A 14797-nucleotide genomic window follows, 5' to 3' on the forward strand; every position below is an offset into this window, starting at 1 on the left:
TGACTATTGATGGAGTTGCTGACTCAGCTGATCTTATTGTCAACATTGTATCTGAAGCAAGTAGTATGAAGGTATTGGCAAGTGACGTTAAAGTTTATTACACTCTGGTACATGTATAAATATATAATTTTGTTTGCTTGGATAATTAAGCAACAAACAAACTTGTTACAAACACTAATCAACCAAAAGTACAGGTAGAGTATATTAACCAACAGGGATTGACATATTTGTTATGAGTTTATAATAAGCATGTTTAGCAAGGTTTCATTTTTTTTGGTTTTGTAATAATTATTCTAAAAGATAGTATACTGTTTGTGGTTACTAAGTTACTAAGTAACAATTAGCTAAACATATTCAGTCATGATACCTGCCATGATTTTAGGTAACATGTGACAACATGAAATAATTGATTCTACCACAATATGTACATTTAATGTAAGGACAGTACTTAAATTAAAGGTACAGACATTGATGACTGGATGGACCTACAGGCAGTCAAATAGACAGATTTTGACAAAGAGAGGAAGATGGATGTGTGGTGGGTAGATGGAGGAAGGGAGGGATGGGTGGTGAGTGGATGGTTGGTTGGTTGGTTGGTTGGTTGGTTGGTTGGTTGGTTGGTTGGTTGGTTGGTTTGATTGATGGATTGATGAAGGGAGGAAGGGAGGGAGGGGTGGGCGGATGGATGGATGGATGGATAGAGGAAGGGAGGGGTGGGTGGTTTGGCAGATGGAGGGATGGATGGATGGATGGATGGAAGGGAGGAGTTGGTTGGCAGGTGAATAGGTGGATGGATGTTTGGATGGATGGATGGAGGAAGTTTGGATGGATGGATGGATGGATGGATGGATGGATGGATGGATGGATGGATGGATGGATGGATGGATGGATGGAGGAAGGGAGGGGTGGGTGGATGAATGGATGGAGGAAGGGAGGGGTGGGTGGATGTTTGGATAGATGGATGGATGGATGGAGGGGTGGGTGGGTGGGCAGATGGATGGATGAGTGGGTGGGAGGGTGGATAGGTGGAGAGAGGGAGGAAGGGAGGGGTGGTGGGGTGGTGGGTGTTTGGATGGGTGGATAGACAACATATGGAAAGACGAACATACAGACATATATTATCAAGGTACATGACATATTAAAACTGCAATTAAAACTTGGGTAGCAGATCTGTAATGGTAAGTAAATCATATTAGCATGAATAGTATGTTAAAAAAAAGGAAACTATGTAAACTGCAGATATTAAATCTTGTATGTTATTTAATTTCTAATAACTGATAGGCCCTAATTTTAAAGCTTGGTGATGTTTTATATTGAAAGGTGAGTAAGGAGCTGGTCACTTCAGTAAACAACCTAATGCAGGTCAAACCACACACCTTGGAAGAAAGTCAAAAGACAACAAATTCATCCCGGAAAACCATCCAAGCTTTGGAAAAGTACTTAGAAACTGTGACTTTAGAAGATGAGAAGAAAGTATTGAAAGAAGTTCAGTCAGAGATTGGATTTGATGTGATTGAAGACAGTGTTGTCAGTTTTACACAAGGTGTTAGTTTTGTCTCTCTGGTTGAAGAAGGAAAACTAAGCAAAGATGAACTTGTAAATACATCCATTGAAGTGATCCGAGATCCCAAGCAGGTTATAGATAACCTGACTGAGGCCTCAATATCATTACCACCAAGCATTCTTAACTATACTGAAAGTAAAGGTTAGTACTTTACGAACTGTCACTTTCAATTCCCTTTCATGTGTAGTGACATTGCCTAGAAGGGCCATGTAGGAATGACTGATGTTCATGCCTACATCCATTTGTTTACAACAGTTATCTCACCTTATACAAAGAACTCAATTTTAACCAAACCTTGTTACAAATGTCAAACTCTAAAGACAGCATATGCATGTGATTTTGTTTGACAAATTTGACAAGTTTGCTGAACAGCAGCCATATTTGGTGTAAGTACCGTAGTACTGAGTAATATTGACAGACTTCAGTGAAGTGTCTATACCAATAATATGAGATGTAAGCTTTCTTTTGAGACCTCCTTGACCTTTGAATTCGATCTTCTCCAAGATCAAGTAGATATGTGTAGAGTGAAATAAATTTTGTACCCGGAGACACTATTCAGAATGTTGATCTACACTCCAAGTGTCATGTTGTCATGTTGGCGGTATACTTTTTAATCAGAATCTTGCTTTGGACTCTTAGTAACCTTAGGTTAGCACAACTGAACTGAGGTTCAGAAGTGCTATAGGCATCACCCGGCGTCTGTCTGTCTGTATGTGTGTGTGTGTGTGTGTGTGTGTGTCTGTGTGTCTGTGTGTCTGTGTGTCTGTGTGTGTGTGTGTCACTGGGTGTGATATGATGGTTCCATCAGTGATATGCAAATTAGGGCTAAAAATGTGTAATTTTGGTCAAAAATCTATAATACCAAAACCACTGTGCAGATTGGGCTGAAATTTAATGGGAATGCATCTAGGGATGTATGGACGAAGATATATTAAGCATACAATGATTCCATGAGTGATATGCAAATTAGGTGTAAAAATGTTCATTTTTGGTCAAAAACTTATATCTCAAAAAGTACTTGGTCACCGAGTCTGAAACTTTGTGAGATGTTTCTGAAAGTGTTATTCTGCAGATTTTCTTCAAAAATTTTTGACAAAATTGGCCCTAGCAACCATGACCACACCCTTAGCAACAACCAAATGGTAGTATATTTTGCTCAAATAACAACATCATCTGGTAGGCAAGTGAGTAAACATTCAAAATATTTATGCCAATACCCTAGCAACCATGACCACGCCCATAGCAACAGCCAAACGGTGGTGTATTTCATAAAGAGAACAGGGATTCTTAGACAATTGAATAAACATTCAAAAAATGTATGTAAATTTGCCTAGCAACAAGACCACGCCCATAGCAACAGCCAAATAATCACATATATGGCAAAGATAACAGGAATAGAAAGACAAATAAATAAACATTTAAACAAATGTATGCAAATATGCCTAGCAACAAGACCACGCCCATAGCAACAGCCAAACGGTGGTGTATTTCATAAAGAGAACAGGGATTAATAGACAATTGAATAAACATTCAAAAAATGTATGTAAATTTGCCTAACAACAAGCCCACGCCCATAGCAACAGCCAAATAAACACGTACATGTATATTGCAAAGATAACAAGGGGATTAATAGGCAAATGAATAAACATTTAAAAATGTATGCAAATATGCCTAGCAACAAGACCACGCCCATAGCAACAACCAAATGATCAATGACATGTATATTGCAAAGATAATATCAGGAATTCATACACAAGTGAACAAAAACATTCAAAAATGTATACAAATATATCTAACAAAATGACCACGCCCATAGCAACAGCCAAATGAATGATCACATATATCGCAAAGATAGCAACATGGTTGGATAGGCAGGAAATGAACACCTGTTGTTAACATGTACTAGGATATGGATAAACATTTTTAAAAACTGTATAGGTGTGCTACAATGCCATTGGTGGTATCTTTTTAAAGGTCAAATTGCAGTTTTGCATATTAACCATTAACTTTTGAAATTTTGTATACAAAGACATCAGTCAAATGTCTTCACCCATATTATCTGCAAGCCATCGTCCATTAAATTTTCAAGTGACTTCAGCCATATTATCAAGACACCTTGCAGTAGTGTCTTCACCCATTTTATCCACAAGACACCATGCATTCAAGTGTCTTCACCCATTTTATTAAGACACCTGGCATTCAAGCGTCTTCACCCATATTAACATCAGGACACCTGGCATTCAAATGATGGTTTCAACTAGAACCCAGTTAATTAACAACCCAGGGGAGTGATGGTTTCAAAGTGTGTACTATTACTAAGCCACTAAGTATGTGTTGTTGTTGTTGTTGTTGTTGTTTTCAGGAACAGTGAGGTTCACCTTCATTATATTCCAGACTGATGTCTTATTCCAGTCTTCCAGTATATCTGTTTTCAATAAGGTGTATGACAAGGACCAGGTCACCAGACGGATCAATTCCCGAATCATTGCTGCAAACATAGCAGGGAAACGGATCAAACACTTACCAGAACCTGTGGTGGTTAAGTTACTACCGACAGAGGTTTGTCAATTTGTGAAATTATATTATATATAGTTTTTATGCCCTAGAGTTGAGAAAGATTCTCGAAGCTATGGTGAATATTAGAATTGATATGTACAGTAGGTGAGAATTTACCTGCTGCAGCATATACTGTGAAATACTTTGTTCCCCTACAAAGTTATTTGAGCTTTTTATGCAAGAGCAAATTCTCCATGCATTGTTCATTAATTCAATTTTGTCAGGTTGCTATGACATCATAATGGTCACAGGCTCAGGATCTGTAAGTTGCAGATTTATGTGTCCTCACTGCTTGTTTTTTTTGTGAATGGTCGACGTCCTTGGGTAGGATTGTAACCATGTTTCAGTCAACCAATTTGTAGAAATGGGAACCTGGTAGGCTAAAGGTTGTTCAGCGAATACATATGCATAATATCCTATGCACTTACAGAGGCTGCAATAAATAGTATGCCCGCAGGCAGTGGAGGATGTAGAAAGAGCTGTTGTGTAGCTATATACATAGGTCTGTGCCTGGGGTACTAAATTGCATTCAGTAAGTAGAACAAGGTGTAAGTCTGTGCCAGGGGTAAATAATTGCAATTAAATGAACACTTTGAGCACATTGTGAGAAAATGCCTATAGAAAGTAAAACATTCTATATGTTATAAAATGCCTATAGAAAGTAAAACATTCTATATGTTATTATTATTATTATTTCTTTAATTCATGTACGCTACCAAGATGTCCCATAAAAATATAAAAAACATATAAACACAAAGAAAGAGACAGATAAAATAATATTAAACTAGCAACTATCTTGTACTATACATGACAATCCTATACTTTCTCCAAAAGTTTGAACAAAAGTATGCATCAGAGTCAATGCAGATTCAAATTAAAGTATTGTGACTCTCAACAATACGTCTGTTAAATGTATACAGCAACTTTCGGTGGAGCGATGACAAATTCAAAATATCACTGGATACACAGATATTACTAATGCTGACTGCACCTCTTTAGGTCAAATACTAATCACATTGTGTTATTATATGCCACTTTTAAAGTATGCATCATCCTAGTACTATAGTTACACCAAACATTTAAACAATATACATTGTATAAAAAACTTCTAAAAAGTGTGCATTTCACCTTCTTGGAGCAATGACTAAATTTACGAACAATAAAATTTGCCCCAGCATAAAAAGACGAGCTGCCTCTGCATAATATCTAATTCATCATCCCCTGTCGAAGACATTATGTACCCGAGGTACTTTTTAGAAGTAACAAACTTCAATTGCTTTCCGTACAAATAAACATTGGGGATCCGAACCGGTTTCCAAAATCTAGGGTAAATATACATACACTCAGTTTTAGTTGAGTGAAAAAGAATGTCATGCTGCTCGCCATACTGTTCGCAAATCGTAATCAATTTCCTTAAAGACTTGACTGAAGGACAAATCAGGACTAGGTCATCTGCATAAAACAGGTAGTTAGCTATTTTGCCAGCCATATGACACCCTACTCCTGCTAACTGGAGCTCTTTACTCAGTCTGTCGACATAAACAGCAAATAACTTTGGCGAAATGATGCTTCCTAGACGAACCCCATTAGTAACACTAAAAGGTGTCAATTCAGCTGAAGCCCAGCGAACAGAGATTAATGTCTCTTATAAAAGTCAATTATCTCTTTTAACACAAAGATACATATATCAGTGGAGTGGTTACTTTTGAACCCAAATTGAAAGTCACTTGTCTCAATACTCTGCCCAATGCGAGATAAAATATAAATTCCGAGCAACTTTGATGCCGCCATAACTATAGCAACATGTCTGTAATTATCAACTGACGTAATATCTTTAGATTTGTCTTTCACAATAGGTACAATTTTTGCGTGCATAAAGCTATCTGGAAGGTACCCGTGAACGAAAAAAGCAGTGAAGCACAAACTAAGTAAAACATAAAGGATTGGATTCGCATAGATAAAATGTTCTGCAGTTATACCATCTTTTCCCATTGCCTTACCCTTTTCTAACTTAAAAGTCATGTCTCTAATTTCTTTAGGAGTGACAATCATTTCATCATGAAAATTGACTTCTAGTAGAGCAGACTGTACAAATTCCTTATTATGAGTACTCGTGACGGAATAAAGTAAAGACTCGTAGTGCGTTTTCCACATTTCGGCTATTTTTCTATGACCATTGTAACCTCCTACAGTAGTAGGCGGTGGTGGACAAGCACCACCTGTGCAGGCACAAATGAAGTTCCAAAAGTTACGAGTGTCGCCATGTGTAAGATTATAAGCCATCGCCACTGCCCTAGCTTTGTCCTGATTTCTTTTACAAGACCTTAAGACTAATTTGAATTTGGCTCAAGATGTACGCATCAAATCAAATATGGGACTGTAACACGGTTTGCTATGAACTACCCACAAGTTATAAATGCCTATAGAAAGTAAAACATTCTATATGTTATAAATGCAGATACAGTCAGAAGAATTTACAAATAGCAGTGAATGTGTATTTTGGGACTTTGATGCTAATGATGGTTATGGTGACTGGTCAAGTGATGGCTGTTATTTTATGGGCATTGACAATCAAAGGGTTGTCTGCCATTGTTATCATCTCACCAACTTTGCTGTACTTATGGTAAGTGACCATTACAGAAGTGTTCATGGTATAGTCTAGAAGTCAGTCAATATAACTAATGGAAGGAAATTTATATTGACTAATTCCATAATTTTGTAAAATTTTGATGGTAGATTTTATAGAGTAATAATTAGTTGATCCATAACCTTGGTAATTTATGTGAAAACTTCAGTTACCATAGAGAGAGTATTCATGATAAATGAACTCATGTTACCATAGATACAGGATTCAAATGTTGGTAAATGAACTTCAGTTAATACCCAAGAGACAGGATTCAAATACTGACCATTTAGACATAAGTCATACACTGACCATAAAGACAGGATTCATATACTGACCATAAAGACAGGATTCAAATATTGACCATAAAGACAGGATTCATATACTGACCATGAACCAGGATTCAAATACTGACCATAAAGACAGGATTCAAATATTGACCATAAAGACAGGATTCAAATATTGACCATACAGACAGGATTCAAACACTGACCATAAAGACAGGATTCAAATATTGACCATAAAGACAGGATTCATATAGTGACCATAAAGACAGGATTCAAATATTGACCATAAAGACAGGATTCATATATTGACCATAAAGACAGGATTCAAATAGTGACCATAAAGACAGGATTCATATAGTGACCTTAAAGACAGGATTCAAATACTGACCATACAGACAGGATTCAAATATTGACCATAAAGACAGGATTCAAATATTGACCATAAAGACAGGATTCAAATAGTGACCATAAAGACAGGATTCAAATACTGACCATAAAGACAGGATTCAAATATTGACCATAAAGACAGGATTCAAATACTGACCATACAGACAGGATTCAAATATTGACCATAAAGACAAGATTCAAATACTGACCATAAAGACAGGATTCAAATAGTGACCATAAAGACAGGATTCAAATACTGACCATAAAGACAGCCTAGGATTCAAATATTGACCATAAAGACAGGATTCATATAGTGACCATAAAGACAGGATTCAAATACTGACCATACAGACAGGATTCAAATACTGACCATACAGACAGGATTCAAATAGTGACCATAAAGACAGGATTCAAATACTGACCATAAAGACAGGATTCAAATAGTGACCATACAGACAGGATTCAAATAGTGACCATAAAGACAGGATTCAAATACTGACCATAAAGACAGGATTCAAATAGTGACCTTAAAGACAGGATTCAAATATTGACCATACAGAGAGGATTCAAATATTGACCATAAAGACAGGATTCATATACTGACCATACAGACAGGATTCATATAGTGACCATACAGACAGGATTCAAATACTGACCATAAAGACAGGATTCAAATACTGACCATAAAGACAGGATTCAAATAGTGACCATAAAGACATGATTCAAATACTGACTACACAGGATTCAAATGCTGATAAATAAACTCCATCAACATTTACACTGTCTATTGTTTTATTTCAGAATATCCATAATGGTGAGGTAGATGAATTCCATACGTTTTTACTTGACACAATAAGTAGGATTGGCTGCATTATTTCCATATTTGGACTGATCATGACTTTAATGTCATACCTTGGCTTCAAGTGAGTTTTGATTGGCTGCACAGCTATTTCCATATTTGGACTGATCATGACTTTGATGTCATACCTTGATAAGTCTTTATGATAGGCTCAGTTATTTTGGAAAATAAAAAATATTAGGATCTTGTCTGTGTTGTCACAGCAGGTGTCAATACTGTAATTGTGTCAAGAGATTCCACCTCATATTTTTGTTTATTTCCAATAGTGTCTCACCCCAATGTACAGCAGACCTCTGTTAGGCCTGATTACAACTCTTTTGAGGAAATGTCATCCAATGCAAGGTTGCATGTTGCTAAAAATTAATCTTTTTGTTCCCTTATAAGCATAAAGAAACATATTAGCTACAATAAAATCACACTTGCCTTTGTTCCCATTTAACAGCTGCTCATTTACATGTAAGCTTGTCATTTGCAATGCACAAACTAGATGGTAATGTTCAATGGTGCTTTACAAAAGTGTGGGTATATGGAGATGTCAGTAGGCTCTGCTAAACAGATAAGTCTTGATGAACTTCTTAAAAATATCAAGGCTGGGTGACTGGCGCACATCTAGAGGGACATTTCCAAGCGAGGGGGGCGGTACGCGAGAAAGCACGATCACCATAGGTCTTCCGGTTACTCCGTTGTACATGAAGTAGGATTTTGTCATTTGATCGGAGAACTCTGGATGACACTTTCAGACGTTGATTAGATCAGATATATAAACAGGAGCAGTGTTGTTCAGAGCTTTGTACGTGAGTAGCAGGATCTTGTATTGGACTCTTTAGTGTACTGGTAGCCAGTGTAATTCCATAAGTATAGGGGTTATGTGGTCATATTTCCGTGTGCAAGACACAATTCTGGCTGCTGAGTTCTATATTCACTTTGGCCAGTCTATTGCCAACTTGCTGTTTCAGAGGTTCATATGTTCCCTGTAAGTCTTTCAATATTCAAGAATAGAACGGTTCATAGAAAACTGTTACAGTATAAAATAATAGTAGATATAAGTTAGTTCAGCCCACAAGTGGTAATACATCATGGTGTCAGGTTGGGTCAAATGGTATTTTCTGCATACATGTGATGTAAACTTGTCCAGTGATATCAGGTTAAACAAGATTTTATTAAATAAGATTCTTATCCGTTCTGTTTTATTTATTTTTTCCAGAAAACTAAGGAAGAGTCGGCCACAGAGGATCCTGATTAATTTATGTATTGCATTGTTGTGTGTACTATTGGTATTCTTGGCAGGTATAGACCAGACTCAGAGCTACACAGGCTGTATTCTTGTAGCAGTACTACTGCATTACTTCACACTGGCAGCCTTTATGTGGATGGCTGTAGAAGCCTTCAATATGTACATGGCATTTGTCAGGGTCATGCCAGCCTATATTTCTCATTTTATGATTAAAGTCAGCCTTATTGCCTGGGGTATGTTTCAGTGCATTACACTTCTGATAATTTTGAAATATCTTATCCTTATGTTGTAATACAGATTTCTTATATTTGCATTTTACATGTATAGAGATACAAATGACTATGCATGTTATTATCAAAGTTACATATTTTACTCTTTGTTTGTATGTAGTATATCCCATAATATTGACAAGTCAAGTGTATCATAGATCTGTATTATGTTATTATGAATATTACCAATGCCTTGTCTCCATGAATAATTCTTCAACGTTGATTTCTGTTATAATTAATGTCACTCTCTCAGTTTTCTCATTCTGTGTTCTTAGACTAATTCCTACAAAAACAATTAAGATAATTAGTGCAATTATTTGGTCCAGGAATAAGCTTATAATTGTCATCACCATTCCAATGCATACATCCCAATGTGAAAATAACTATTCTTATACGTCACCTGTCACCAATCTCGCATTCTGATTGGTCGAGAGCCCTGCAGATACACAGGCGTATTTTTCACCAACAGCCGTATTTTTGCTTGTTGTATCACGTGATCACTGCACGTCCCCTTGTAAACAAATCTAGCAGACAACTAGAAATACAGCTATAACCAGCATTTCCAATGCCAAATTTGTTGTCAACCGAACACAATATCACTGTTGTATAAATTGTAACAAGTCTTTGAACTGTACTTTTCATGTTACAGGGAAAAAGCCAAAAATTCCACACAGAACAGCGAAAGTCTAGTGACGGCGAACTCGCGGTCGTCACGCGATCGTAAACATGAATTCCTAAATTTATGAAGGATATGAAAATTACCACCACAGAGGGTGCAGTTTTTGCTTAACTAGAACAAGAAAGCATATCACGAACATTTTTGTACATTTAATGGAATACAGTACGCAAAACAAAGACGCACTCATTTTTCAGCTGATGGTTATAAGTTTGAAAATATCGCTGAGTGATATGCAAATAGTAAACAATACGTCATACTACTGAGCAAACGCACACTCTGATTGGATGATAAAGTTAAGGCTGACGTGTAAACAACCGCATTGCAGTTATCGGAGTGGTGCATGATACTACGCTCAACAGTATAACGCGGAAGTGATTTTATTTTAAAATGAAACAGCATTTTTAGACATTCAAAAATTAATTCATCGTCGCAGGTGACGTATAAGTATGTTATTTGCCAAATACTGTTCCACATCTTGCTGCTCGAGTTAATTTTTCCGGTATAACGGCTCGCCTCCGGCTCTCCGTTATTACCGGAAAAATTACCTCTCGCAGCAAGATATGGAACGGTATTTGGCAAATAACATATACTTACTAGTATCAATTGGTGTCAATAATGACATTCTTATAGCTAGGAGTATCACCATCTTATCAATTGCTTTTAACAACAAATTAAAATATGATAATTTCTTGTTTGCCAGGGTTGCCCTTGATTGGTGTTATGATAACATTGTTAATGGACGTTGAAAATTATATCAGTGATCAAGACTAGTAAGTATATCAGAAATACCTGGAAATATTAAATATTGCATACATCTAAAAGGATAAAATCCCTTTAACGACTTGGTTTCTGTAATATGTAATTACACCCTAAATATAAGGTTTCAGGCTTTAATGACTTGGTTTCTGGTACCTCTATGTAATTACACCCTAAATATAAGGTTTCAGGCTTTAATGACTTGGTTTCTGGTACCTCTATGTAATTACACCCTAAATATAGGGTATCAGGCTTTAATGACTTGGTTTCTGTAACTCTATGTAATTACACAATTAATACATGTCTACATCATTAGTTGTGTAATGTATCAATACATGTCTACATCATTAGTTGTGTAATGTATTAATACAATTAGTCTACATCATTAGTTGTGTAATACCAGGAATAAATCAATATTTAATGATTGTTTGTTTTATATCATTCAACTTCAGCTGTTTTATGGCCCAGTACCCATTCTACTATGCCTATGTGATTCCTATTGGGGTTATCCTATTGTGCAATCTGGTTATTTATGTGATGGTAGTTCAGCGATTGTGTCGTCAACCTAAAGCTGCCACAATGGATAAGCCACAACATCTCCACATGCAATGGCAGATACGTAACTCTTTCTGTATTTTGCTGCTCCTTGGACTCACTTGGACATTTGCCTTCTTTGCAATTGAAGAAGCAACTCTTCTTTTCCAGTACCTATTCTGTATTTGCAATTCCCTGCAAGGATTCTTTATATTTGTGTTTTATTGTGCTGATCAACGAGAAGTGCGAGAACAATGGAAAAAAGCATGCAGCTGCTGCCCATGTTTCCGTAAAAAGAAACGAAAGTACAAGTACAGATCACCACTGGCAGGCTTTGATTTGATATATCACAATCCAACATATTCTACATCACAAAGCAATAGAAGTAGTATTTCATCTACTAAGCAGTTTAGTCTGTCAGCCAGAGAATCCAACTTAACAAATATTGCTACCTCACCTACATCGACACTGCAGCCTCATCTAGGCTTTGTGCAGTCACCATGATACAGGTTTCTTCCTGCCTAGCTATATGTAATCGTAGTTCATGCAACACTTGAAATTGTGATAACCATGATGTAACCTTCAAAAAGTTTGATTTTGGAAATGTTATGCATGCCAACAACATATGTATTATTTAATGTACTGTGAAAACTGTAATATTTTTAATCTTAGAATAGTAATTTCTAAACTTGTGCCACTTTACTGTTATTTTAAAGTGTCAATTAGCTACTTTAGCTCAATCCAACTTTGTGGATTATGAGAAAGAATCATGTAGACTCTAAACAGTATATGATTTAAAATTACAACCAAATGAAGGTACCGTACCTACTCAGGTTAGCGCCCTCACACAGGCAAGTGCCAGAGTGTTTGTTTAGACAATGTCTATTTTTAGAATAGTTGTGGTTGACCGCCCACCCCACCCTCCCAACCACGTATTTGTTCATTTGTTCATCAAGGAAGACTGGCAAGCCCACAATAAGGAATAAATTGTTTGCAATCTAGGTACCTTACCCAAATCAGATTTATTGTACAGTGGTTGTGAATTATCCAAACAGTTAAAATAATGACTTTTATCAATTATTGTATAATGATATGAACTAACAGCCATGTGAGGCTGTATTTTATAGTCATACTGAGACCAGCTGTATGTAGGATATCTTGATAACTTAACATTTGTAGGATATCTTGATAACTTAACATTTGTAGGATATCTTGATAACTTAACATTTGTAGGATATCTTGATATCTTGCCTTGATAACTTAACATTTGTAGGATATCTTGATAACTTAACGTTTGTAGAATATATTGATAACTTAACATTTGTAGGATATCTTGATAACTTAACATTTGTAGGATATCTTGATAACTTAACATTTATAGGATATCTTAATAACTTAACATTTGTAGGATATCTTGATAACTTAACGTTTGTAGGATATCTTGATAACTTAACATTTGTAGGATATCTTAATAACTTAACATTTGTAGGATATCTTGATAACTTAACATTTGTAGGATATCTTGATAACTTAACATTTATAGGATATCTTAATAACTTAACATTTGTAGGATATCTTGATAACTTAACGTTTGTAGGATATCTTAATAACTTAACATTTGTAGGATATCTTGATAACTTAACGTTTGTAGGATATCTTGATAACTTAACATTTATAGGATATCTTGATAACTTAACGTTTGTAGGATATCTTGATAACTTAACGTTTGTAGGATATCTTGATAACTTAACATTTGTAGGATATCTTGATAACTTAACATTTATAGGATATCTTGATAACTTAACATTTGTAGGATATCTTAATAACTTAACATTTGTAGGATATCTTGATAACTTAACATTTATAGGATATCTTGATAACTTAACATTTATAGGATATCTTGATAACTTAACATTTGTAGGATATCTTAATAACTTAACATTTGTAGGATATCTTGATAACTTAACATTTGTAGGATATCTTGATAACGGACGTGTCTTATGTAATTTGAATTGTATAACATGGCATTTTTAGATCCACTGTAAGTGAAGGCTGCATGGAGCTTAAGGGTTAGGCTGATTCTCCGTCTCCTGTTGTCCGTCAACCTTGCATCAGCTTTTCTACCTTCATTTTGTCCTCTAAAATTACTGGGTGAATTGACCTCAAATTTGATGTCTAGGTGTCATTTGATAAGCAGATATAAGTTTGTTCAAGACAAGTTGATTTAGTCATTGTTATGCAAATTAGGTCTAAAATTAGAATTTTTGGTAGAAATGCTTCAAAAATCTTCTCCGAAACTACTGGGAGTTGAGATGTTTTGTGTAGGTGTCATATGATAAGCAGATATAAGTTTGTTGCAGACAAGTTGATTGGGTCTTTGTTATGCAAATTAGAGGCAAACATGATTTTAAAATCTTAAACTGAAAAACCACTCAACCCATTGCCTTGATATTTGGTGGGGACATTACTTTTGGAGTTTAGTTGAGAAATTGTTGAGAAATGATCACATCACAGATGTCCGTTTGGGTAAAAAAAAAATGTGAATTTTTAAACTAAAAAAAACAAAACTGAAATTTAATGGGGATGAATGCATCTAGCGATATGTAGATGAAGGTGTATTCACAACATGATGATTTCATAGGTGATATATGTGGAGGTCTAAAAATCTCAATTTTGGTCAAAAACTTAAATATTCAAAACCACCTGGTGAATGGGGCTGAAACTTGGTGAAAATGTTTCTGGAGGTGTTATTCTGAAGTTATTGTTCAAACCATTTTGACACAACTGGCCCTAGCAACTATGACCATGCCCTTAGCAACAGTGAAATGATTATGCATATGACAAAGATATGAACAGGGATGGGTAGGTAAGCGCATACATATTCAAAAAAAATGTATGCAAATATGCCTAGCAACAAGACCCAGAGCAAAAGCTAAATACAGATGTGCTACAGTGCCATTAGCACTATTTTTGCAAAATGCTTACTATAATATAAAAGTACAATATTTTACAACCTTCTGTATGAAATGTATTCTATAGTGTGTGTGTC

At 35.8% G+C, this 14797-nt stretch overlaps 1 protein-coding gene across 1 annotated transcript; it reads left to right on the plus strand.

Moving 5' to 3' along the window:
• The first annotated feature begins 9493 nt into the window (after positions 1-9493).
• LOC144441929 (adhesion G-protein coupled receptor G2-like) lies at positions 9494-12792 on the plus strand. Its single transcript, XM_078131201.1, has 3 exons — positions 9494-9743; positions 11159-11228; positions 11667-12792. Exons 1-3 carry the CDS (start codon positions 9641-9643, stop codon positions 12250-12252), a joined length of 759 nt encoding a protein of 252 aa, XP_077987327.1. The 5' UTR covers positions 9494-9640; the 3' UTR covers positions 12253-12792.
• The last annotated feature ends 2005 nt before the right edge of the window (positions 12793-14797 follow it).

This window comes from Glandiceps talaboti, chromosome 1 (assembly GCF_964340395.1).
Source record: "Glandiceps talaboti chromosome 1, keGlaTala1.1, whole genome shotgun sequence".
Taxonomy (NCBI): Eukaryota; Metazoa; Hemichordata; class Enteropneusta; family Spengelidae; genus Glandiceps; species Glandiceps talaboti.